General features: G+C 40.5%; 1 protein-coding gene across 1 annotated transcript; it reads left to right on the top strand.

Annotated features, from left to right (window-relative positions):
• Window positions 1–260: 260 nt before the first annotated feature.
• Window positions 261–23,117, top strand: AFG3L2 (AFG3 like matrix AAA peptidase subunit 2). Its single transcript, XM_075270700.1, has 17 exons — window positions 261–499; window positions 9,211–9,301; window positions 10,355–10,411; window positions 10,757–10,878; window positions 11,257–11,409; window positions 12,740–12,814; window positions 13,691–13,815; window positions 15,327–15,597; window positions 16,682–16,819; window positions 17,296–17,449; window positions 17,614–17,721; window positions 17,820–17,945; window positions 18,356–18,466; window positions 19,077–19,192; window positions 20,235–20,435; window positions 22,339–22,533; window positions 22,630–23,117. The coding sequence occupies exons 1-17, from the start codon at window positions 392–394 to the stop codon at window positions 22,870–22,872; spliced, it is 2,394 nt and encodes a 797-aa protein (XP_075126801.1). The 5' UTR covers window positions 261–391; the 3' UTR covers window positions 22,873–23,117.
• Window positions 23,118–24,161: the final 1,044 nt, after the last annotated feature.

The raw sequence follows: 24,161 nt of genomic DNA, 5'->3' as shown, positions 1-24,161 counted from the left end.
GTTGTATCGCTTATATTGCTCTTTCATTATGGTGACTCTGCTTCTCCTTCCCAGTGTTGCTTAGTTGTGACATCTCCCGCCTGCTACATAACACCCCGGTTACCCATGTCACCCTGACACAGCACTTACACCATTGGCTTCTATACTTGTGTTTACAGTAATCATGACGTCACTCTCAGAAGCCCGTCACATGATCAGAGCTGTCACTCCATAGCACGCCCACATGGGTTACGTCACTAAGCAGCGACTGCTCTGTGATTGGCGGCGGCCGTGACATCAGTGGCTAGCTCCAGTAGGAGCCTGTGGAGGTCGTATTGGAAGTAGTAGAGGGAGGTGTGATGCTGCTGACATAACGTGACGGTTTGCGGAGTTCTCAGCCAGATCCTGCCTCATGGCTCACCGCTGCCTGCTGGTGCACGGGCTCTGCCGGCCTCTCTCCGGGGCGCTGCTTCCCGTGCTGCCGCATGGCCGGCGTGCAGGGGCCTGCTGCCTGAGAGAGGTGAGTCCTATTATACAACTTGGTGGCAGAGCTACAGGAACATGGAAGAGACTTGCATAATGCATGGCTGCTACGCCCCCTAGTGGAGTATGCACTGCAGAGCTGTCAGTGTTGTTGTAGGCTTTCTGTTGTCACTCTCTGTCTTGTTTCCTGACCTTTAAGGCTTATATAATACTAGCTGGTACCCGCGAATTCGTCTGCGGTGATTGTAGAAGTGGGTATATACAGGCGTGGGTAAGGTTTTCGTACTGTGTATAAGGTATGGGATATGAAATGTAAGTTTGTATCTTGTTTTTGCTGTAATTCAGAGAATACGTGAGACTTTTGTGTTGAAGTTACTTTGTATTTGAGCTGCTATATATACGGTGTTGTGAGAAACTTTACATAGTGACTTTGGGACGGAAGTATTTGAAGTTAACCCTTTCCCGCCGATGGCATTTTTTGATTTTCGTTTTTCGTTTTTGACTCCCCTCCTTCTAAACCCCATAATTTTTTTATTTCTCCGCTCCCAGAGCCATATGAGGTCTTAATTTTTGCGGGACAAATTTTTCTTCATGATGCCACCATTAACCGGTTAAGGACCAGGCCCAGAAGTACATTAAGGACCGGGCCTCTTTTTTCAAAACTGACATGTGTCACTTTAAATGGCAATAACTTTGAGACGCTTTAACTTACACAAGTGATTTTGAAATTGTTTTTTCGTAACACATTATACTTCATGTTAGTGGTAAACACTAATCAATATTTTTGTATTTATTTATAAAAAAACTAGCAAATTTGATGGAAATTTGGAAAAAATTGCAATTTTCAAAATGTGAAATTCTCTGCTTTTCAGGCAGATAGTCATACCATCCAAATACATGAATAAATATTATCTCCCATATCTCTGCTTTATATCGGCATCATCTTTTGATCGTCTTTTAATTCATTTTGGACGTTACAAGGCTTACAAGTGTAACAGCGATTTTCCAGATTTACAAGAAAATTCCTCAAACTAATTTTTTAGGGAACACTTCAGTTCTGAAAGGAATTATAAAGGCCTATATAATAGAAACCCCCATAAATCACCCCATTTTCAAAACTACACCCCTCAAATTATTCAAAACAGCATTTGGGATGTTTGTTAACCCTTTAAGCATTTCATAAGAATAAAAATAATATGGAGGTCAAATTTAGACATTTCGTTTTTTTTCACTAATACATTCATTTAGACCTAAAATTAACACATTCACAAAGGGTTAAAGGAGAAAATGCATCTCACATTTTGTTATACAATTTCTCCCGTGCACAGAAATACCCCACATGTGGGTGTAAACTGATTTTTGGGCACACGGCAGTGCACGAAAGGGAAGGAGTGACACTGGGTGTTTGAACAGCATATTTTGCTGGAATAATTTTCAGGCACCATGTCACATTTGCAGAGCCCTTAGCGTACCAAAACAATGGAAACCCCCCAAAAGTGACCCCATTTTAGAATCTACACCCCTCACAGAATTCATCAAGGGGTATAGTCAGCATTTTGACCCTACAGTTGTTCCACAGATTTTACTAACATTGGAATGTGTAAAAGAAAAATTACTAAAATGTCACTTTATCCCCAAAGTTTTCATTTTCACAAGGGGTTAAAGGAGTAAAAGCCCCCCAAAGTTTGTTAAACAATTTCTCCTGAACACGGCAATACCCCATATGTGGCCATATTCTGCTGTATGGGAACATGGCGGGGCTCAGAATGGAAGGAGCGCTATTTGGCTTTTGGATGGCAGATTTTGCTGGAATAATTTTAGGTGCCATGTCTGATTTGCAGAGCCCCTAGAGAACCAATACAGTGGAAACCCCCTAAAAGTGACCCCATTTTGGAAACTACACCCCCCACAAAACATATCAAAGGGTAGAGTGAGCATTTTGACCCTACAGCTGTTTCACAGATTTTATTAACATTGGGACATGAAAATGAAAATTTACTTTTTTTCCAACAAACTGTCAATTTAGCCCCAAATTTTTCATTTTCACAAGAGGATAAAGGAAAAAAAGCTCCCTAAAGTTCGTTACACAATTTCTCCTGAACACAGAAATGCCCCATATGTGGTCATAATCTACTGTATGGGAACATGGTGGGGCTCAGAATGGAAAGAGCGCTATTTGGCTTTTGAAGGGCAGATTTTGCTGGAATATTTTTCAGGTGCCATGTCGAATTTGCAGAGCCCCTAGTGTACCAATAAAGTGGAAACCCCCTAAAAGTGACCCCATTTTGGAAACTACACCCCTCATAGAATTTATCTAGGGGTTTGGTGAGCATTTTGGCCTCACAGCTGATTCACAGATTTTATTAACAATGGGACGTAAAAATGAAAAATTACTTTTTTTTTCCAATTAATCGTCCATTTAGCGCCATATTTTTAATTTTGCAAGTAGCTGAAGAATTAAAAGCCCCCCAGAGTTTGTTACACAATTTCTTCTTAACACGGCAATACCCCATATGTGGCCATAATCTGCTGTATGGGTATACGGTGGGGCTCAGAATGGAAAGAGCGCTATTTGGCTTTTAGAAAGCAGATGTGGCTGGAATAGTTCTCAGGTGTCATGTCGCATTAGCTGAGCCCCTAAAGTATCAATACAATGGAAACCCCCCATTGTGACCCCATTTTAGAAACTACACAGGTGACAGTAAACTGGAATTCACCAAGAAGTGACCCCATTTTGTAGGGACAATTTTAGGGCCTCTGCAAATGTGACGTGGTGTCCAAAAACAAAGAATCTAAATCTGCACTCCAAAAGCACATATCGCTCCTTCACATCTGCGCCCTGCTGGGTACCCAAATAGCGGTGTATGCCCACATGTATGACACTGGTGTACCCCGGATAACGGACTTAATGCCATATGTGGGTATAAATGGCTGTTTGGGCACAGCCGGGCACAGAAGGGAAGGAGCGCTATTTTGGTTTTTGGAGCACAGTTTGGTTTTAGGACACCATGCCACTTTTGCAAAGCCCCTGAATTGCCAATAAAGTGGAATCCGCAGACATGTCACCCCATTTTGGACACTAGCCCACTGATGGGATTTATGAAGTGTTGTAACGAGCGTTTTTAACCCTTGAGTGTTGCATTTATTTAGTTTCCAGAAATGAAATCACAGCTGATAATGAGAAGTTAAAAATGAAAAATTTCCAGAGATTCGCCATTTTAGTGCCCGATATGTTGTGCCCAACTTATGTCAGCAGAGACACTCCAAAAACTGGTAAGCGGGTATCCCGGGCACAACAGCTTTTAGAGCGTTCATCTCTGATACAAGGCGGGCACAACATATTACGCACTGAAATGACGTATTCCTGGAAAAATTGTCATTTTCACCTCTCACAATCAGCTTCGTATTCATTTATGGATAATAAGTTATAGCAACACTTGGGGGTTAAAAATGCTCTCTGTACCCCTGGATAAATCCTTCAGGGGTGTAGTTTCCAAAATAAGGTCACATATCAGGGGATTCCACTTTACTGGCGTTTCAGATCTACAAAAGTGTCATGGCATCCAAAAACCAAACCGTCTGTGCTCCAAAAACCCAATAACCCTTCTTCCCTTTTGCGTCCAGCTGTGCCCTAATATCAGTTTATACCCACATATGACATTACGTCCGTTATCCTGGGTACACCAGTGTCATACATGTGTCATAAACTGCAGTTTGGGCGCACAGCAGGGCGCAGAAGCGATGGAGCGCGATGCGGCTTTTGGAGTACAGATTTTGATGTTTGGTATCTGGACGCCATGTCATGTTTGTAGAGCCTGTAAGGTACCAGAAAAGTGGATTCCCCAAAGGAGTGACCCCATTTTGAAAACTGCACCCCTCAAAGAATTTATCAGGGGGTGTAGTGAGTATTAGTATCCCAGACGTGACTGCACAGCGGATGGCGAAGAGGGAATGTATAAGCTGTGCGGAGAACATTGCAGACACCAAATTCCCTACTATGTCCCAGTAGCTCCTATGATTGGGGGAGTCACTCTGGGGGTCACTTTGGGGGTCACTTCTGGTGTTTTTTCGCTCATAAGCTGTAAATCTGGGGTGTCCCCTGATATTCGCTCGCACAGCTTATATATTCCCTATCTGCCGCAGCCAGTTGTGTTCTAATAATTTGGCGATTTTTGGGGGGTTTTGCCTTGACATTGCTAGATGCTATATTTTCTTTATTTTTCTGGTGACGTGGCCATATAAGGGCTTGTTGTTTGCAGGATGAGATGCATTTTGTAATGACACCATCTTTGGGTGCCTACAACTTACTGATTACATTTTATTAACTCTTTCTTGCTGGATTAAAAAAAAAAAAAAATCAATCCTGCATTGAGTTTTACATTTTAAATTTTTCGCCATGCAGCGTACAGCATAAGTAACATGTGTCCTTTATTCTGCGGGTCGGTACGGTTACGGCGATACCTCATTTATGTTATTTTTTTATGCGATACTAAGTCTGCAGAACAAAAACACATATGGGGACATAAATCAATGTTTTTTGCATCGCCATCTTCTGAGACGTAACATTTTTATTTTTCGGTTGACAGTGTTGGTTGAGGGCTTATTTTTTGCGGGAAAATGTGCGCTTTTTATTGGCACTGTTGTGGGGTGAATATGACTTTTTGATCACTTTTTATAGCATATTTTGTAGGATGAGATGGCAAAAAATCATTATTTCCGGCGAGTTTTTTCCGTTTTTTTTTTCCGACGTTCACCGTGTACATTAAATATTATTTCAGTTTTATTGTACAGGTTGTTACGGATGCGGCGATACCAAATATGCATTGCTTTTTTTAATTTTTAGTGCTTTTTTTTATATAATTCATTTTGTATAGAAAAAAAGGGATTTTTGGACTTTAGAACTTTATTACTTTTTTCATACACTTTATTTTTTTTTTTTTAACTTTTTTTTTACTTTTTCATGTGTCCCTTTAGGACACTTGAATCAGTTGATGCTTTGATGAAAGCATCAACTGATTCTACACAGTAGCAGACAGGACACGAGCAGGACATGAGCCTGCTCGTGTCCTGTAAGCTACAGAGGAAGTGAGCTGCATCGCTCACTTCCTCCATCGCCTGGCAGGATCACCAGGTATGTGGGGCTCCGGTAGTCTGGGGTCACTGGCCAGACCCCAGACTACCTGTTACTGACATCGGCACCCCTCGATCTCGCCGCGGGGGGTGCCGATCACTTTAAATTATCGGCGGATCCCTTTCGATCGCGCCGTGATGTTTCACGGCGCGATCGAAAGGGTTAACACGTCCAGTCGGACTGAGTTCCGACTGGACGTTATGGAGGAAGGGGTTAGGTGTTAGTAACACCTAACCCCTGTCCCCCCCGCACCCCTCCCCCCACCAGAAAGGTACCTAAAGGCCGGACGTATTTTGACAATAGTCCGGTCTTTAGGTACCAGCACATGAGGCCGTAAATTTACGTACGGCGGTCCTCATGTGGTTAATTATTCTATATAATGTACTGGGAAGCAGGGAAAAAATTCAAAAGGGGGTGGATTTCAAGAAAAAATGCATTTCTGCGACTTTCTTACGGGCTTTGGTTTTATGGCGTTCACTGTGCAACCAAAATGACATGTCCCCTGTATTCTGTGTTTCGTTACTATTCTGGGGATACCAAATTTATATGGTTTTAGTTACATTTTGACCCCTTAAAAACAAATCCAAAACTGTTAAAAAAATTTTTTTTGAAAAGTCGCCATATTCTGACAGCCGTAACTTTTTTATACGTGCGTGTACGGGGATGTATAGGGCGTCTTTTTTTGCGGGACTGGGTGTACTTTGTACTTCTACCATCTTCAGGAAATGTTATTGCTTTGATCACTTTTTATTCAAATTTTTATCAGAATCAAAACAGTGGGAAAACGGCGGTTTGGAACTTTTGACCATTTTTCCCGCTACAGCGTTTACCGAACAGGAAAAATATTTGTATAGCTTTGTAGAGCGGGCGATTTTGGACGCGGGGATACCTAACATGTATGTGTTTCACAGTTTTTAACTACTTTTATATGTGTTCTAGGGAAAGGGGGGTGATTTGAATTTTTAATCCTTTTTTTTTTTTGTTTTTAATATGTTTTTTTTTTTACTTTTTTAAACTTTTTTTTTTTGCATTTATTAGACCGCCCAGGGGTATTGACATGGGTGGGCGGTGTCGTGGATTGTCAGAGCGGTGGGGGTTGGCAAACATGGCTGCTCCAGAGCGTTAAAGAGAGCCTCCTGGAGTATCGTTAAGGTGAGGGGCAAAGTGGTAAAGTATATGTATATGAGATTGTGTGGGGTTAGGGGCGAGGCTGTAGAGGGCAATATGAATTTTGTGGCTTGCTATGGTCCAAAGTGTGTGAGATTGCAGAGATGGTGGTGTGAGTTTGGGTTTTGTGGGGGTCCTGGCACAAACGTATGTGCGCTATTGTGACGAAAAGTAGCCTATTGCGCAATGGGGTGTATTAACTATGTTTGTGGAAAATTTCAGCCAAATCGGTCGAGCGGGTTTTGCGTGATTGACTAACAAACATCCGAACACACAAACCCACAAACATCCAAACTCAAAAACTTTCACATTTATAATATTAATAGGATTTCTTGGCTTGAGTACATTTAATTTCTGGAGTCGTCCCTTCCCTCAGTAACAAGGCACAGATACTTCTCCGCCTGCAGATGTTAGATTTCTAACCTTTTTTTAGTGTAGTGTGCCTGGAGGCCCCCCCATACACATTAGAGGGTCTGACACTTTGGCTTAAATCTGCCCGCTTTACTCCAGCTTGGCATGTGCTCAGAAAAGTCTCAATGTTTTGTGCAATTTTGTCATGCTTTATTGTTTTTGAATTTCAAAGAGGTTTTCAGGGATTTTATTTTTCCTTAGGATAGGTTATAAATATATGGTCATGGGGGGACCGACCCCACACATATCAGCTGCTCTGATTACACAGTAAAGCTGCCTGGCCAGTGTATAGAGCCATCTGCTTTCAGCTCTGTACACTATATACTATAGGGATCAAATGAGGTGTTGCACAGCTGATCCATGTAGGGGTCAAGTGATTACCCCCACCCCGGATAAGATGCTAAAAAGAGTGTGGTTGTTAGCATCAACTGAAGAGGAGTCCTGTCAGTCAGTGTGGTTCGAGGACATCTTGAGGCTGAGACGTCATAGTGTCCCCAGATTTATTTATTTATTTATTTAGCTTTAACCTGCACAGTCATATTCCCAGCTCTATTTGCTGCAGTTCCCTGCTAAAAGGTTGTCTGTAAATCACTGTGCATAGAGAAACTATGGTCTAAGCCAGTATTGCAGCTCCTTCAGAGCTCTCACTGATCCTATAACATTTACAGGTGGTAATGCCCCTTTAATAGAGCAGGGACAGCATTTGGCATGTTTCTTGAAAATTCTTATACTATGTAATATTCTGAATTAAAGAAAGTGGTAAGAGTTGTGAGCCATAGTTACTTAGTAAATAAGTCTAAGTATTGCAGTAGGAAAGTTAGCATGCATGTGTCACTATTATACATAGTATCAGTGCGAGATAAGTAATACAAATAATTTTTTTTTTAATGTAGATTAAGCCTATATGTAAACTGTAAACACAATTTTGACCCGGATTCAAGTGTCTCATCATGTCCTGTTTTGCTCTTCTATGGTGAAACTTATTTCTTCTCTACAGTTGGTGCAGGCATGTCATCAGCTGGGACTGAGTCCGAAATGGGGCTGTCCATGCGAAACACTTTGATATGGGATAATGTGCTGTAAAAAAGTAGATCAGGCTCCTACCAATCTGTATGTATCATGGCCACATTACAATGATGGACAGAGGGTCAGTTTTTTTTCAGTGGATGGTATCCATTGTCCTTAAGTTCTGTGGTTACATATTGCTTGTATCTGATAGGCGTGTATGTGGATTATGTAAGATGTGTATGTAGATTATGTAAGATGTGTAACTAGTTACATGTATACAGCAAGGGGTATAAATATCCTTCTGTTGGGAAAAGGAATCCTTTTACTCATCTGTTGTATTTAAATTACATATGTGAAGTCCTCGATTATAACACAGGACAAATCCTTTCCTCTAGTGTGTGAGAATCCAGTACAGAATTGCAATACAATGTGAAATTGTATTTGCGAGACAGAAGAGTGAGCAGAGAGAATTGACTAGAATGTTCTAGTGTGATATGTGTTTGTTTAGGGCTTTCTTCCTGAAGGTATTACACCAGTACGAGAGAGTTTTGTATGACTGTCTGATAAACCACAACTTTTGATAAATCTACATTGAGCAGATTAAGGCCATGGATGTACCTGCTTTATAGGTAAACTAAGTAAATCTAAGAAGCTGGTTATTACTTATTTATTTCCATATCAGGATTAATTTCAATAATAGTTTTCAAACCACAATATTAGGCCACACATTGTACCAATCAGGGTACATACACGCAGGCCCCATCATTGCTGTCCTATATGAATATACCATTACAAACGGAAACTGAAATGAGTACAAGATGTCTGGGTAAAGGAGAATCTCTAGTTGAATTTCAGATGTTTTGTAATTGCACAGGTATAATGACAGTCAAAGTATATTTGATGTATTGAGAGTAAATAACTTAATGTAATGGACATGCTTTGACTTTTCTTCTGCTATTAGCAGATCTGATTCTGAAGTATAACAATGCAGAACTGCTCAACTTATGGATACCATTCATTTTGTCTTTAAGATTCAGACACGAGCCACGGATGTAGGCAAGAACACCTTCCTCGCCAATGTTATTGCTGCATATCGACGACTGTGCTCTCAGCCCCCTAAAGGTACTGCACTTGATGTTTGGACCATGACAAGTAAAACTGGAGGAAAAAAAATAAAAAAATTTCGAAGGACCGGGACCAAATGTCCCCTTAAGGCCACCTAGTGAGTTGAGCGGCAGTGCACTTGCATGATGTCGCTTTACTCACTTCTATGGGTCTGGAGGTACTGATGGACACTACAGTCTCTTAGTAGTGAATGGAGTGCAGGTCACACAAGTACACTGACACTCCATTCACAAGGAAGACTTAGGGGAACTTTCAGTCTCACGTCCTTCTGATCACCGGGGAACCCAGCAATTATGATAAGATAAGGAGAGAAGTGTCCATAACAGCACAACCCATTTACTGACATATCCTTATTATGGGTCATCAATATCTGTGCAACTCCCACCACCGTTGCTGATCAGCTAACTGCAGAATCACTGGAATGGCACAACTCTATGTATTGTGTAGCAGGTGAGAAAGATGCTTCAAGCCGAGTGCCATTCACTTAAAAGTGGTTGAACTTGCGGTCCCTTTCCCAGATGCTGCACAATGTACAGTGCTGTCTTTATAAATAGTGTTGACATCTGGTCAACTGAGGCTCTTTTGAACAGGTGAGTGGGTAAAAGTTGGACCGTCACTGATCCAATAGTGATAATTTATTCTAAGGATAGGTCATCGGTATTAAAATCCTGGAATAACACACAGTGGCCCAAATTTTAGACATCTGTTTGGAGCTAAAAATTCTTGACTGTTTGTACTATCTAACTATTAATAATTCCAGGCTTCTGTTTTTTGAAAAATGTCACGTTTTTGTGTCAGTATTCCATTCAGTTTTTTTAACTGAAGCCAGAAGTAATGAGAAATAAAGGGGGGTAACTTGCATTTCTCCTGCCTGCTGTGTTCACTTCTGGCTTTGGTTCAAAGAACTGATGTGGCGTTTCTCCATAAAAAGCTGTGTGAAAATATCCCCAGTGAGTGTCTATGTTTATAAAGCAGTAAGAACTCTAGTTGAAATCTAGTATGGCTTATTACAGATTTATATTCCTTTGTCTCTGCTTTTGTCTTTTTCAGGTTTTGAGAAATATTTCCCAAATGGAAAAAATGGCAAGAAAGCAAACAATGTAAAAGGTAGATGCACCTATTTTATTATGGCCTCTGTGTCAATAAGATAGTTCAGTACTGGGATAAGAATGTAATGTATAAACAATATGGTATATGACCGACGTTTTTCCCAGCTTTAGTTAATAGCTAACTTCATGCAAAAACCCCTGTTAAAATAAACTGAACTTGAAATACATATGTGACTCAGAATACTATAGAACAAAGCTATAGTTCTGTATGAACAGAAGCTATGAGGTTGGGGTGTAGAAAGCCAGTGTGTTACCTCTAGTTTTCTTTATTTGGTTATTGTTTGCCATGATAATCGAGATGTTCTGTTTTTCTGAAAACAGTGTTTTTTTCCTCCTACTGTAGATGCTAAGCAAGATGAGAAGACTTCTTCAGGGGGAGGTGGCGCATCAGGTGGAGGTGGTGCGTCAGGGGGAGGAGGCAAGAAAGGTGGGAAATCGGATGAGTGGTGGTCAAGAGTGCAAAAGGTGAGGCATTTTGAAAAGTTACAAATGTACTAATCTCAATTTATAGGAGTTTCCCCTGATTTAGTCCTTATCTCCTGTCAACTAGTGTTTCATGCCCCCTGTTTGACGGAGGTTTGATGGAGCAGTGGTCTTATATGTAGGTTGCTGCTCTATTCAAAATCAATGGGACTAATGGAGATAGTCAGGTACAATCAGCTGTCTTTAACTTTGAATGAGGTAGCAGCACAAATGCATGACTACCACTGCGCTCAAAGAGAAAGACAGGAATCTATTATTCTGAGTGATGGGAACTCCAGTAATTACATACTTATCTTACTTGTAAAAATCTTTCTCTATTAAACAAAGGATTTACATGACCTCCAAATCTTTGATTTACAGGGCGAATTCCCTTGGGATGATAGCCAGTTCCGATACTACTTCATTGCATGTACAGGATTTTGGGCTGCTGCAACCTACTACATCTTCTTCAGGAAGGTCCCTGTAGAAATCACATGGAAGGACTTTGTGAACAACTACTTATCACAAGGCATGGTGAGTGAGAAGAGCACAGCAATGTGTACAGGAGTCGGGCTGCAAAGATCATACTAACAATGTTAATTGTATACCTATAGTTTGCAATCCAAGTATGAAATGTTTCTGGAATTCATAGCAACATAACAGTAAAAGCTGTAGTTTTTCTATAAATTGTGTGCCATGGGACATGATGTCATTACTTTTTGGCTTATCCTCCCATGGTTACATCAAACATTGTTTCAGTGACTAAGTTACCTGCTTAATGTTGTCATTACAGTCTTGTACTTGAAAAAGAAAAAAAAATGGTGATTCACGTTCAAAACTAACAAAGCAAACATTTCATTGGTTATGAGGGCAATTTTTTACAGCTTTTTTTTTTTTAAAGAAATATTTTAATTTTGCATGCGTTCATTTTGTTTAAAGCACTTTAGTGGGAATTTCTTTATCAGAGGATCTCACAGCCCACTTGACGTAAATTAACAATTTAGGCTTAAAGAAAATATCTTTTTACAGTATTAGCCAGTCAATATGAAATATAAAGGTTGAGTCTTCAGTAGTTAAAACCTTTTTAATGGCTAACAAAAATTATGACTAGGTCTCTTCATCAGGCATGGTATGACACAATTTCTGAAGGCATGCATATTTATGCACTAAGAGAGGCATAGGAATCAAGTGACAGGGGATGGAAAGTGGTACACACAAAAATAAATAAGTTAAAAATAATTATCCGTTCAAAGGATGTCTCTCTGAGTTTATGGTCCCTTTGATTAGTGATGTGATGCCTAGTTTTTGTAAAATGACATAAAACCATGGGACAGATTTAACCCCCTCTGGAATGTGTCAAAGGTTGTCATGAGTTTATATTTCCATACTCTTCAGTCACTCTTTGATTTGAAATTCCCCCTTTCAAAAATTTCCCACCAAAATTTTCATGTCATTGATGATATTATGATTTTGATTACAGAAGTATTTTAGCACAGGGAGGTCCATTCTCTGCTCTGTAATCGTGTAGCTGTGTGAGTTCATCCTCATCCTAAGTGTCTGTCCCATCTACCAAGGATTTTTTTTAAGTTAATGTTGTAAGGATTTGTCATAAATATCAGATCATTGGGGTCTGACTAGCTGCACCCCTGATGATTAGCTACTTGACCAAGCTGTGACCTCTCTATTGACTATAATGCTTTGTACAATGCGCTGGAATATATAATGTGTATTCCAGTGTGCAACATAGCCCCTACTATATGTGTGACCTGCAGTATAATTTTAAGGTACTTGGAAACCCCTTTAATGCCGCAATGAGGAAACAATTTATCGTGATTAGATGTGATCTTTCCTTCTTCTTTTTTAGGTGGACCGCCTGCAGGTTGTAAACAAACGTTTTGTCAGAGTTGTGCTTATTCCTGGAAAATCCAGTATGGAAGGGGTAAGGACTTTATACTTATTATAAACATCAGTCTGAAATGAACTATCTTAATAAGTTCTGTAACTGTTATTGGATGCAGTTTCTCCCTTCTGCTTCCTCTTAAGTATGAAAACCAGGACACTTACGGGGTATTCCTGTCTGGGAGACTTGTAGTGTATCCAGAAGATATGTTCTAAATGTCCAACAGAAGTGTGCCCGACTTTATAAAAATATTTCCATAACATTTTCTTTTAATTTGAGGCGAACTTACTTGAAGTTGCGTCAAGAAGCCCGTGGCTCACATTATTCTTAAATTCTGATGACGTGTCCTGGAATATGGGAGGAAACGCACAAAAAACACAGGGAGAACATACAAACTCCTTGCAGATGTTGTCTTAGTCTGGTTCAAACCCAGGACTCCAGGACTGTAGTGCTAACCAATGATCCACCGTCCCGCCTTGAAATAAAACCTGTGTTCTTCTAGGAGGATGGACAATGAGCACTAACATGATTTACTATTGTCACATAGAGGGAAATCCTGCCATACACCATAAGAGCCTTCTAGACAATGATGGGTGTTATCTTAGAATTGCTGTATAGGGAAAATCGCTATATAACCCCCCCCCCCCCCCAATCCCTCCAAACAAAACCAACATTTTGTAAGGACAACCAGGAAAATCTATGGTAGGGAAAGTGTTGTATTGTGTAAACTATAACCGATCTGTACAGCCCACTATATTTATAACAAGGGTAAAATGCAGTTACAAGCTCTTTTCTATACATGCGTGCTTCAATGTGCGCTGCTTCTCAGCAATATATGCAGCTATATTTGTTCATTACCATATCCTGAGCAGTTCAGTTTGTGATCTGTTGTGTTCTTTTCTGTTTTACATGTAGAAATATGTCTGGTTTAATATTGGCAGTGTGGACACATTTGAGAGGAATTTGGAAACTGCACAGCAGGAGTATGGTATTGAGCCAGAGAATAGAGTGCCAGTGGTGTACACAGTGGAGGGTGATGGGTAAGTTTGTGTCACTTGTCTGGTTTTGGAGTTGTCAGGCATGCAGGCAGAGAAGCCTCTATACCTTACTGTTAGTTGTATTCAGCGTGTACAGTACATGCTAAAAACAGATTTATTTTTTATGCTGAAAAAAAACCCTCGGCTTCTACGCGAGTCATGCAGCACAGGACTGCAAAGACCTGCATAAATTAAGTGAAGAGGGAGTGTCCTTCAGTGGTTGTTACAGCAATGGTATAGGACACTCCCCCTTCACTAGCAAGTGAGATGAAAGCCCGAGAGGCGGCAGGTCCCTGCTCCTGTGTCTGCATCCAGGAGAGCTCATACAGTAAAGTGACAGTAAAACACACAGTTACATACTGGGGTTACTATTCCTGGGGTTACTACTGGGTTATACTGGGGTTACTATTCAGGCATTGCCCACATTAACCCCTTCCCGCCGATGGCATTTTTTGATTTTCACTACAGCGTTTACCGAACAGGAAAAATATTTTTATAGATTTGTAGAGCGGGCGATTTCGGACGCGGGGATACCTAACATGTATATGTTTCACAGTTTTTAAGTACTTTTATATGTGTTCTAGGGAAAGGGGGGTGATTTGAACTTTTAATGCTTTTTATATTTTTTTTTATATATTTTTTTTTTACTTTTTTTTTTTTTTTTTTTTTGCATTTATTAGACCCCCTAGGGGTGTTGAACCCCAGGGGGTCTGATCACTAATGCAATGCATTACAATGCTAATGCATTGCAAAAAAAGCATCCTTTCTTTTGCAGGCTGCATAGACCAGCCTGCAAAAGAGAGGATTTGCAGACCAGCCTGGGAGACTGTACAAGGCTCCCGGCTGTCATGGCAACGGGATGTCAGCCCTGGAGCATGCTCCAGGAGCCGGCGATCCCGGCCAAAATGGCGGCGCCCATGCGCCGCGGGGAAAATGGCGCCTTTGACCGTGGCGCCGGAGGGGTTAATGCCTCCGATCAGTCCGGGGACCGATCGGAGGCATTAGAGCCGGTTGTCTACTGCTTAAAGCAGTAGACACCCGGCGGCTATGGCGGGTGGTCGCCATAGTTACAGACCTGACATGCGCCGTACTATTACGGCGCATGTCGGGAAGGGGTTAATAGCCGTTAACACATCATGTCCCTCACATTAACCCCTGTGTGCTCCATATAAGGGTTACTAATATGTGAAACATGGAGGTAATAATAAAGCCCCCCCGGCTTACACTCGAGTCAATAAGTTTTCCCAGTGTTTTTGTGGTAAAATTAGGGGCCTCGGTTTACATTAGGGTCGGCCTAAACTCGAGTATATATGGGTACTTCCCCTACTCCTAAAAAAGTTGGTGACAATTATACTTTAAATTCAGCCAGTATCTATGTTTAGAATCCGTATCCCATATCTATAGAATCCTGCAGAGAAGACTCCTATATTATATCATTCCTATAAAAAATGCGATAGCACAGTAGAGTATGCTATTGATGTGATCTAACTTGCTTATATTTTTCCTATTTTTAGCTCCTTTTTTCTGAACATCCTTCCAACATTCCTTATTCTTGCCTTCCTCGTATACACCTTGAGAAGGGGTCCTGCAGGAGGAAGACCAGGTCGAGGTATGGGAGGGCTGTTCAGTGTTGGAGAGACAACTGCCAAAGTACTCAAGGATGAAATTGATGTCAAGTTTAAGGATGTTGCTGGATGCGAGGAGGCTAAACTTGAGATTATGGAATTTGTCAATTTTCTAAAGAATCCAAAGCAATATCAAGATTTAGGAGCAAAAATACCAAAGGTAAAGTTGATGTGTCTTGTGAGTCTGGGTTTATAATATATAATAACAATAAATATATATGTTTATTTTTTATTTTTTTTTATGATCTCACTTTTTGGGTTTTGTTGTCAATTTTAGGTTTTTGGTATATGTTCAAAAAAAAGTTGAACATTCATATTTTATTTCTTTTTTGTAAATCATGTAGTCACACAGAAAATGTGAGGTTTGCCAAGTTGGTTAAAGTGGATCTTTCACCATTTTGGGGACATGCAGTTTAATACAACACTAGAAAGCTGACAGTGCGCTGAATTCAGCCCACTATCGACTTTCCCTTTCTGTGCCGCCGGTGAAGAGCTATCAGTGCCGATACCATAGCTCTTCACTGTCAGAAGTGCGTTTCTGACAGACCTAGGAACGCCCTTCTTCACAGCAGCGTCTATAGTGCTGTACTGTGAGAGGGGACGTTGCTTACTGCCCAGTGATGATGCTGAGCGGTGAGGAACGCTCCCCCCAGTACTCATCTATGGACGAGTACTGAGAGGGAGGGAGGCGTTCCTCATCAGAATATGGTGTTGCAGATGAGGTCCACTTGGGGGCACCGCAGAGATACTATGTCACATATAACAAGCAGCCACATTTTTCTGATTCTGAACAACACCTTTAATATCAGTGGCCTTAGAATAGGGCATCAATATTTAGTCGTCATAGGCCAAACTTCCTTCACCCTGCTAGTTAACTAAATAATGAGGCTGCTTTGTTCCAGCAAGCATGGTGTTTGTTCATTCTTTACTCAGGTAGACTGCCATACATTGGTTGTGCAGGAGATAAAGATATGCTTCAGAATTCCTGGAAGCTTCACGTTCCAACTCATTAGGTAAACCATTGGCCAAACAAATGCAGTTCCACATTTGACCACTAGGAGCCCTCTTAAGCTGCTCTACAAAGATTGGTATATTCAGTATTTGGCTTATGATTATTTGTATATTCCTCTGTAATTCTTACATTTTTTCAGTGTATCACAATCCTTCATTTGAAAAGAAAATGAATCACCAAGTACATGTCTAGTAAACCCATAGTGAATTGTGTTTTTTTGTTTTTTTTAAAGGGTGCTATTCTCACAGGTCCTCCAGGTACAGGAAAAACATTGTTGGCAAAGGCCACAGCTGGAGAAGCCAGTGTTCCTTTTATCACAGTCAATGGCTCAGAGTTCCTAGAGATGTTTGTTGGTGTTGGCCCTGCCAGGGTATGTTTTAAGCCTCATCTTAATGTTCGGCATGTACATGGGAATGGAAAGTCCAGAGCAGGGGAAAAAAATCTGCTGCTCCTTATTAAATTATTATTTCTGAAGGGCAGTGTCATATTATAGTGTAAAGTAATTTTTTTTAAATAATTGTACGTATTTAATGTTCTAGAAATAAATACATAAGCGATAAACCAATTTTACACAGGGGTTCTACCACACTCTGCCAATAACTGCCCAATTTTATGGTAAAATCACACAGCCCTTGCTCTCTGTTGATGGTTGGGTTTCCATTTTATGAAGGTGCCATAGTTCGTATTAATTCACTCTTTATTCGTAAATGTCATCATTGCATATGCAGAGCATAGGTCTAATAGTTTATCAATCAATCCATAACAAAAGTGACTGCAGTCCGTTATTAAGATACCAGAATATTTCACATATTATTTGTAAGATCTTCTCTACTCCTTCCATTCTAGGTACGAGATCTATTTAGTATGGCCAGGAAACATGCTCCTTGTATTCTCTTCATTGATGAGATTGATGCTGTTGGACGAAAGAGGGGACGTGGCAACTTTGGTGGCCAAAATGAGCAGGAAAACACATTGAATCAGCTCCTAGTAGAAATGGATGGTAATGTATTCCTTTTATGTACTGTATTTGTTAGTGACTGAACAGTATGCTCAGCATGTTCTATTGGAACAGACCGTGCACCCTGACGGAAGCATTGTCTGCCTAGGAAATATTCCTGGCTCATTGGTTTATTAGATATGTTATCTTGGTTTATGTCTTTACAGGTTTTAATACCACAACAAATGTAGTTGTTTTGGCTGGGACAAATAGACCTGATATCTTGGATCCGGCTCTCATGAGACCTGGCCGATTTGATAGACAGATTTATATAGGTAATGCATTAAAAATAACTTATGGCTAACAAAAAAAAAGCCAGGTATTTGAATGTGATCTGTAATATTTACAGTGTAAACTTTCTTGCCAAATACAGGGCCTCCAGACATAAAAGGCAGAGCGTCTATATTTAAAGTTCATCTTAGGCCTTTGAAATTAGATGGTGCAATAGATAAAGAAGCCCTGTCTCGGAAACTGGCAGCTTTAACTCCTGGATTTTCAGGTGAGAAGAGATGTTCTTCTAAGCCAGGAGAACATAGTGTGCCATATATCAGCCTGGCTTCTGAATCTCTAGCTTTCAGAATAAAGTAATAATATTAAATGTGTCTCTGGCTTCACTTTATGTAATGTTTTACTATATCTAGAATTTTTCTACACATTGAATGACAGGTCAAAAATTGTTCTCTTGACAATTGTTATGAATATCTCACGATAAAAAGAAATATATTGCTAGTAGATACCACTTAAAATGGTGGGATCTGTAAATTAAAGTGACATTATTACAGTGTTTGATACATATGGAGAACCGTATAGGAAATATGAAAGGCAATTATATGTGATTATCCATTTTATTACAATGTAAGATTTTCTCATCTGGTTTCCCTTTTTGTATATTTTTCTTTTTGGTTACAGGGGCAGATATTGCAAATGTGTGTAATGAAGCTGCACTTATTGCTGCCAGACACCTCTCTGATGCCATAAACCAGAAACACTTTGAACAAGCCATTGAGAGAGTAATAGGAGGTAAGATACATAGAAAGCAACTATCGACAAACACTAAAGTGGTAAGGTTGTCATAGACAAGTGATATAATCGCTGTCTGTACGCCGTAAGTGTATCATTGAGTAAAGCTAACACATCTCTGCTGTCGTTACATTGGTAATTCTATTGACTTGCCAGAATCGCCCAAAGCATGCTCTACATTGAATCTGTTTTTTTTTTTTCTAAAAGGGTTGTCTAAGAGTAGAACATCATGGCTGTGCCACCCTTTCTACGTGATGTGCCAGGTATTACAGCTCCTTTCATATGAAGTGGAAGGGCTGGATCTACAATACCTCGCACAACCTGTGGACAGATGATGGAGTGATTTGTGAAAGAAAGCAGCCGTGTTTTCTTCTCTCAACAACCTGGTTATTGGAATTTTGTTTAGATGCTACCTATTTTAGGTTATAGATGCTGAAAGTAGCATTCATCTGCCGGTATATTTGGTTAGTGCATTCATTACAAAGTATACTGTGATTCCTGGAATTCAATAACACCATAGAGATATATCATTACTCTTACTACTATAGTAATATTACTTTTTCTTGTTTTGCTGTAATAGTCTTGTTCTTTTATGTTGTTCATTTTGCAGGCTTAGAAAAGAAAACCCAAGTTCTCCATCCAGAAGAAAAAAAGACAGTAGCTTACCATGAGGCCGGACATGCTGTAGCTGGGTGGTTCCTGGAACATGCAGACCCCCTTTTAAAGGTTAGATATACACCTCGTACCTGTAGGACACCTGTATGCTACATGTACAGAATACCTGTCTACCCTGATTCAGGTGATACTGTCATTGCAGTAGATCATTGGCACAGCTCTGTTCACATTTACAAGCAGATGCTTTATTAAATATATATGCAAAATATGACTGGAAGACTAGATGTTTGTATAACGTGGCCCAGAGCCTGGGGGCTTGGTCTGGTGGCAGGGGTGTTGTCGGACCACTGGGTCGCTCGCCCTGCGGGCACTGTGTTGTGGCGGTCGCTGTGTGGCGCCGCGCCCAGTGGAGTGGGGACCCACTATGGAGAGGTCGCCGTGAAGTTGCTAGTGGGCTTATGCACATTGATCAATATGTATACTAAGAACCTCACGTTCGGTATTGTAAAATTTGCTGAGATGCACTAGATCAATGTATAAGGTTGGGATGTGCAGGCCATGTTTTTCTCTTTTTGTACATGTTTGTATAATGCCTTCAGTTCATAGAACTACCACCTTGGGACAGGACATATTGCTTGACTGAGATATTGAAAACTGTCTTCAGTGCCAAGTGTTTAATATTCAGGATACAGACTGCTTATGTTATGTGTACACATGTGGTATTATTTTAGGACATGGGTCTGGGTTACAGCATAATTTAATATTACTGTGTACAATAGGTTGTTAAATGGTAAGAGTCTATGGGAATGCATTATTATTCGTTACTAATGTTTGGTGTATCTACTGATTTACAGGGTTTATGACCTATTACCTAGATTTATTGCTATGTTTAGGAGATGAGGGGAAGTCAGGACAACAAACCTCTTTTTAGCTTTCTGTTAATGAATATATGAACAGCACTTTAACATAAATAAATCCTCCACAGTTCATAGATCACATCTTGGCAGTAACATCTAATCCAAACACATGTAGGATCACACCTCGGCTGTGCTGATTGTGGATTTCCTGATTACAGGAATGTGTCACAATTTATACTTATCTCAGTTATTACATGTACTGGACTTTTGCCTAAGAATTCTGAATTCTCTTCCAGGTTTCTATCATCCCACGAGGAAAGGGGCTAGGATACGCTCAGTATTTGCCGAAAGAACAGTATCTATACACAAAAGAGCAGCTGCTGGATAGGATGTGTATGACTCTGGGCGGTCGTGTCTCTGAGGAAATATTCTTTGGGAGAATTACAACTGGAGCGCAGGATGATTTGAAGAAAGTGACACAAAGTGCCTATGCACAGGTGCGTGACTGAATGTATTCACTGGATAGGTCATAGATGTGTGATTGCTGGAGCTCCCACCAAACACTAGAGTGAGGTTCTCAATCCCTTTGTTCCTCCTCACCGTGCCCATGGTGAGGAGGTGTTTGAATACAGCAGCACTGAGCATCCCCAACCTTCACTCCATTCAAAATCTACTCCATAGACTTTAAATGAAGTGCTAGCGCTCTTGTTACACTACTGCTCCATTCATATTTCTCCTAGCCACAATCGGAGAATAAATCTGAAATTTATTTTACAATTTTAGTAAATATAAACAAAGGACTAAGGGTGTCTTATTCTTCATAAAATAAACATTTATCTGCAATGTATGGCTCACAATCCTGCTGACAAAAGCTTATAACAAGGGGCCACACGGTGGCTCAGTGGTTAGCACTGCAGCCTTGCAGCGCTGGAGTCCTGGTGTTCAAATCCCGCCAAGGGCAAAAAAACCTTCTGCAAGGAGTTTGTATGTTCTCCCTGTGTTTGCATGGATTTCCATCCCATATTCCAAAGACATACAGATAGGGAAAAATGTACATTGTGAGCTCTATGTGGGGCTCACAATCTACATTAAAAAAAAAAACTTAGGACAGAATTGAATATTTCATTTTATATTGTTTATCATCTTATTTAGGAGCAACAACTCCAATACACCCTGCTTTGTGTGCAGGACATATTTTCCAGACTGAACTCAGATGTGTGAATTCAACTCACTGCATCATAGTGAGATTTGATGCAATTGTCCCTTGGACGGCTGGACTGAATGGTACTGAACTCGAAGCTTTGTCAGTTCAGTACTGTAGTGATCCATCCGTTCAGGAACTCTGTGATCCAGTGAGTTCAATTCACTTAGCCAAGTTCGGTCTGGGAAATATGACTTGCAGATGGACCCTGTTTTCCAGACTGTACTGTATTGTGTTCATCCATTGTTAAAGGGGGCCTGTGGCTCCTCCTACTATGCAGGGTGGTGGAGTTAGGGGGGAACAAAAAATAGACTCTGGCTTCAAAATGAAATTATTTTTTTTTTTTTATTATTATATTGTATAATTAATGAGATGCCTAGCTTGTTGAATATTTATTTATTTTCATAGGAATTCAATTAATAGATTTTTAAATAAATTAGAGGAGCTTTACTGCTTCTGACTAACCAGTGAAAATTTGCCAGGCTTATGCTTGAAGTGAAAAATCAAAAGATTTTGCTAAGTGTGGCCTTTCCAGGTGTCTTGTACTGTTTTGTCTTGCCACATGTAAGGGAGCGTCACACTTGCGCCCCTGTCCATCCGCTGTGTTTCCGTCCTAATCCCCGGGAAACTGGACAGGGGACTGTTTTTTTGTTTTTTGTTTTCCTGTTATATCTACATGCTGTGACCCACCCCTCATGTCCTCCAACCACGGTCGGGCTGTATTATTAACATCACTTCACACAGAGAACTAAATGATCCTGCAGTGTGTCTGTGTCTCTTTCTCTTTAGTTGCTATGATTCCTAGGATTTCTCTATCTGCCATGAGCTTGTATGTGTTTCTCTCTTGTTATATACTACTGTACCATCTATAAAACTGTATCACTGAAATTTCCCCATTGTGGGACTATTAAAGGATTATCTTATCTTGCCAGCGGTCAGTTTTAAAACCCATTCATTTGACATGCAGGACTTTATGTCCGTCCAAAAAAAAAAAAATGGTTTCCAGGCGGAGAGGCTGCATACGGGCACTGGCCGTTTGCTTCAAAAACACATCCAAATGAATGGGTTTTAAAACTTACTGCCAGCAAGCTGTCACTATGTAGTTTCTCTGGGAATTAGGATGGAAAGCCCGGAGTTGACAGCAGGTTATTGTAGTGTGTATTGCTGGATAAACTAAAATTCATCTTTGTATTTTATAGATAGTCCAGTTTGGCATGAGTGATAAAGTTGGCCAAGTTTCATTTGACCTTCCACGTCAAGGGGAAATGGTGTTAGAGAAGCCTTATAGTGAAGCCACTGCAAGACTCATTGATGATGAAGTTCGAATACTTATTAATTCTGCATATGAAAGGACTGTAAAACTGCTTAAGGAAAAGAAATCGGATATAGAGAAGGTAGGCTACCACATTGGCCACAGTTCCAATCGTACTTTTCCAATTTGCAGATTAATTTGAAAACCTCAACCTGCTCTTCCTTTTGTTCTTTCCTAGGTCGCTCTTAGACTTCTAGAAAAGGAGGTTCTAGATAAGAGTGATATGGTTGAACTTTTGGGGCCAAGACCATTTGCAGAAAAATCTACATATGAGGAATTTGTAGAAGGTACTGGAAGCATCGAAGAGGATACAACACTTCCTGAAGGTCTGAAAGACTGGAACAGAGATCGTGAGAAGGATAAAGAAGAAACAACTGATGAGCAGATAGCCCGCCACATAAGTGGAGGAATGCCCTTCTGATGGACTGGGTTTTAAGACAACTTGGACAGTATTTTCTTCTTTTAAATATGATTGATTTAAAGAAATTTAAAAAACCCAAAAAAACACACTATTAAAAATGGTAATGTGAAGAAAATTCCCACTTTCAGTGTACTTTGTCCTAGCTAAAGGGCAGGCAAGAATTTAACAGTGAAATCATCCCCTTATTTATTGGTTAGGAAACCCTGTGCAGAAGCAAATCTACTTGCTGGAAAAAAAAAATCTTATTAAAATAGCAAGTTTTTGGACTACATTATTCTATATATGACACAAGGGTAATATGAAACGGGGATTGTTATTATCCTAAGGGGCAAATATCCCATCAGGTCGACATTTCTGATTGACAGACAATGGGTATTTCCGATACTCTCAAATGATGGCCATTTATACTGATGATGATTTTATTGCACAGAGAAGTCACTGCAGATGGTACCATGCAATAGAAAATCTGCATTGCCCCAATATGAAGAGGGCACTTGACTGGATCCAAAAATTGTTATAAGCGTGAATTTGCTTGTACATAGATGTGGATGTATTTCCTGCTGTATAAATGTTTCATGCATTAAGATAAAATATAAAAATGACTGATGTTTCACTAATGTCTTGATGCATTTCTTTCTATCTGGTAAATAAATACACAGGGAATTTATAGATTAGTTTTCATTTCTTCACTGTAAAAATATCCACCCTGAGCCACGTCTCTCTCTTGTCAAAACCCGCCCGCCGCGACCATCGCTGTCGCGGCTTAACCCTCTGCTGTCGGCTCAAATGAATGAGCCGACATAGGAGGGAGCTGCCGGGGGCGGAAGCCGCGCGGCTGAACCTGCGCGGCTTCCGCCTGAAGAAAGGACATGTCCTTTCTTTTCGCCGCTAGCAGCAGCTCGCCGCTAGCGGAGAACAGAAGCCCGGCGGTCTCCATAGACCACCATTATAAGGGGAGGTTTTGGACGCGAAATCCGCTGTCAAAAACCTCCCCTTATACTCACGTGTGAACTAGCCCATAGAAAGTGTGAATGGTGGTACAAATGCCTCTACAATCTGCAGCCTGAAGCCACCGAGACTTGTTATAAGCTGTTGCTAAATTCCCTCAATATGGCTAAGAATAGAAATACTAATTTGGCAATTAAGTCTGCATCATGATAGTAGGTTTGTTAACCGAGTCATGCATGATGCTAAGGAGACTGCCCTCTAGAGGGCGGCATACAGATGCACTGGTCTCCTAATTACATCCTGGAGAATAGATTTGCATATTTTTTACCCAGAATCCCTCG

Source organism: Leptodactylus fuscus, chromosome 4, assembly GCF_031893055.1.
Source record: "Leptodactylus fuscus isolate aLepFus1 chromosome 4, aLepFus1.hap2, whole genome shotgun sequence".
NCBI classification, from domain to species: Eukaryota; Metazoa; Chordata; class Amphibia; order Anura; family Leptodactylidae; genus Leptodactylus; species Leptodactylus fuscus.
This window is presented reverse-complemented; position numbering and strand designations above follow the sequence as displayed.

Coding starts and splice junctions, on each gene's coding strand:
- AFG3L2 (XM_075270700.1), top strand. CDS start 392: ATGGCTCACCGCTGCCTGCTGGTGCACGGGCTCTGCCGGCCTCTCTCC. Junction 10,412..10,756: donor GAAAGCAAACAATGTAAAAG/GTAGATGCACCT, acceptor CTCCTACTGTAG/ATGCTAAGCAAGATGAGAAG. Junction 20,436..22,338: donor CACAAAGTGCCTATGCACAG/GTGCGTGACTGA, acceptor TGTATTTTATAG/ATAGTCCAGTTTGGCATGAG.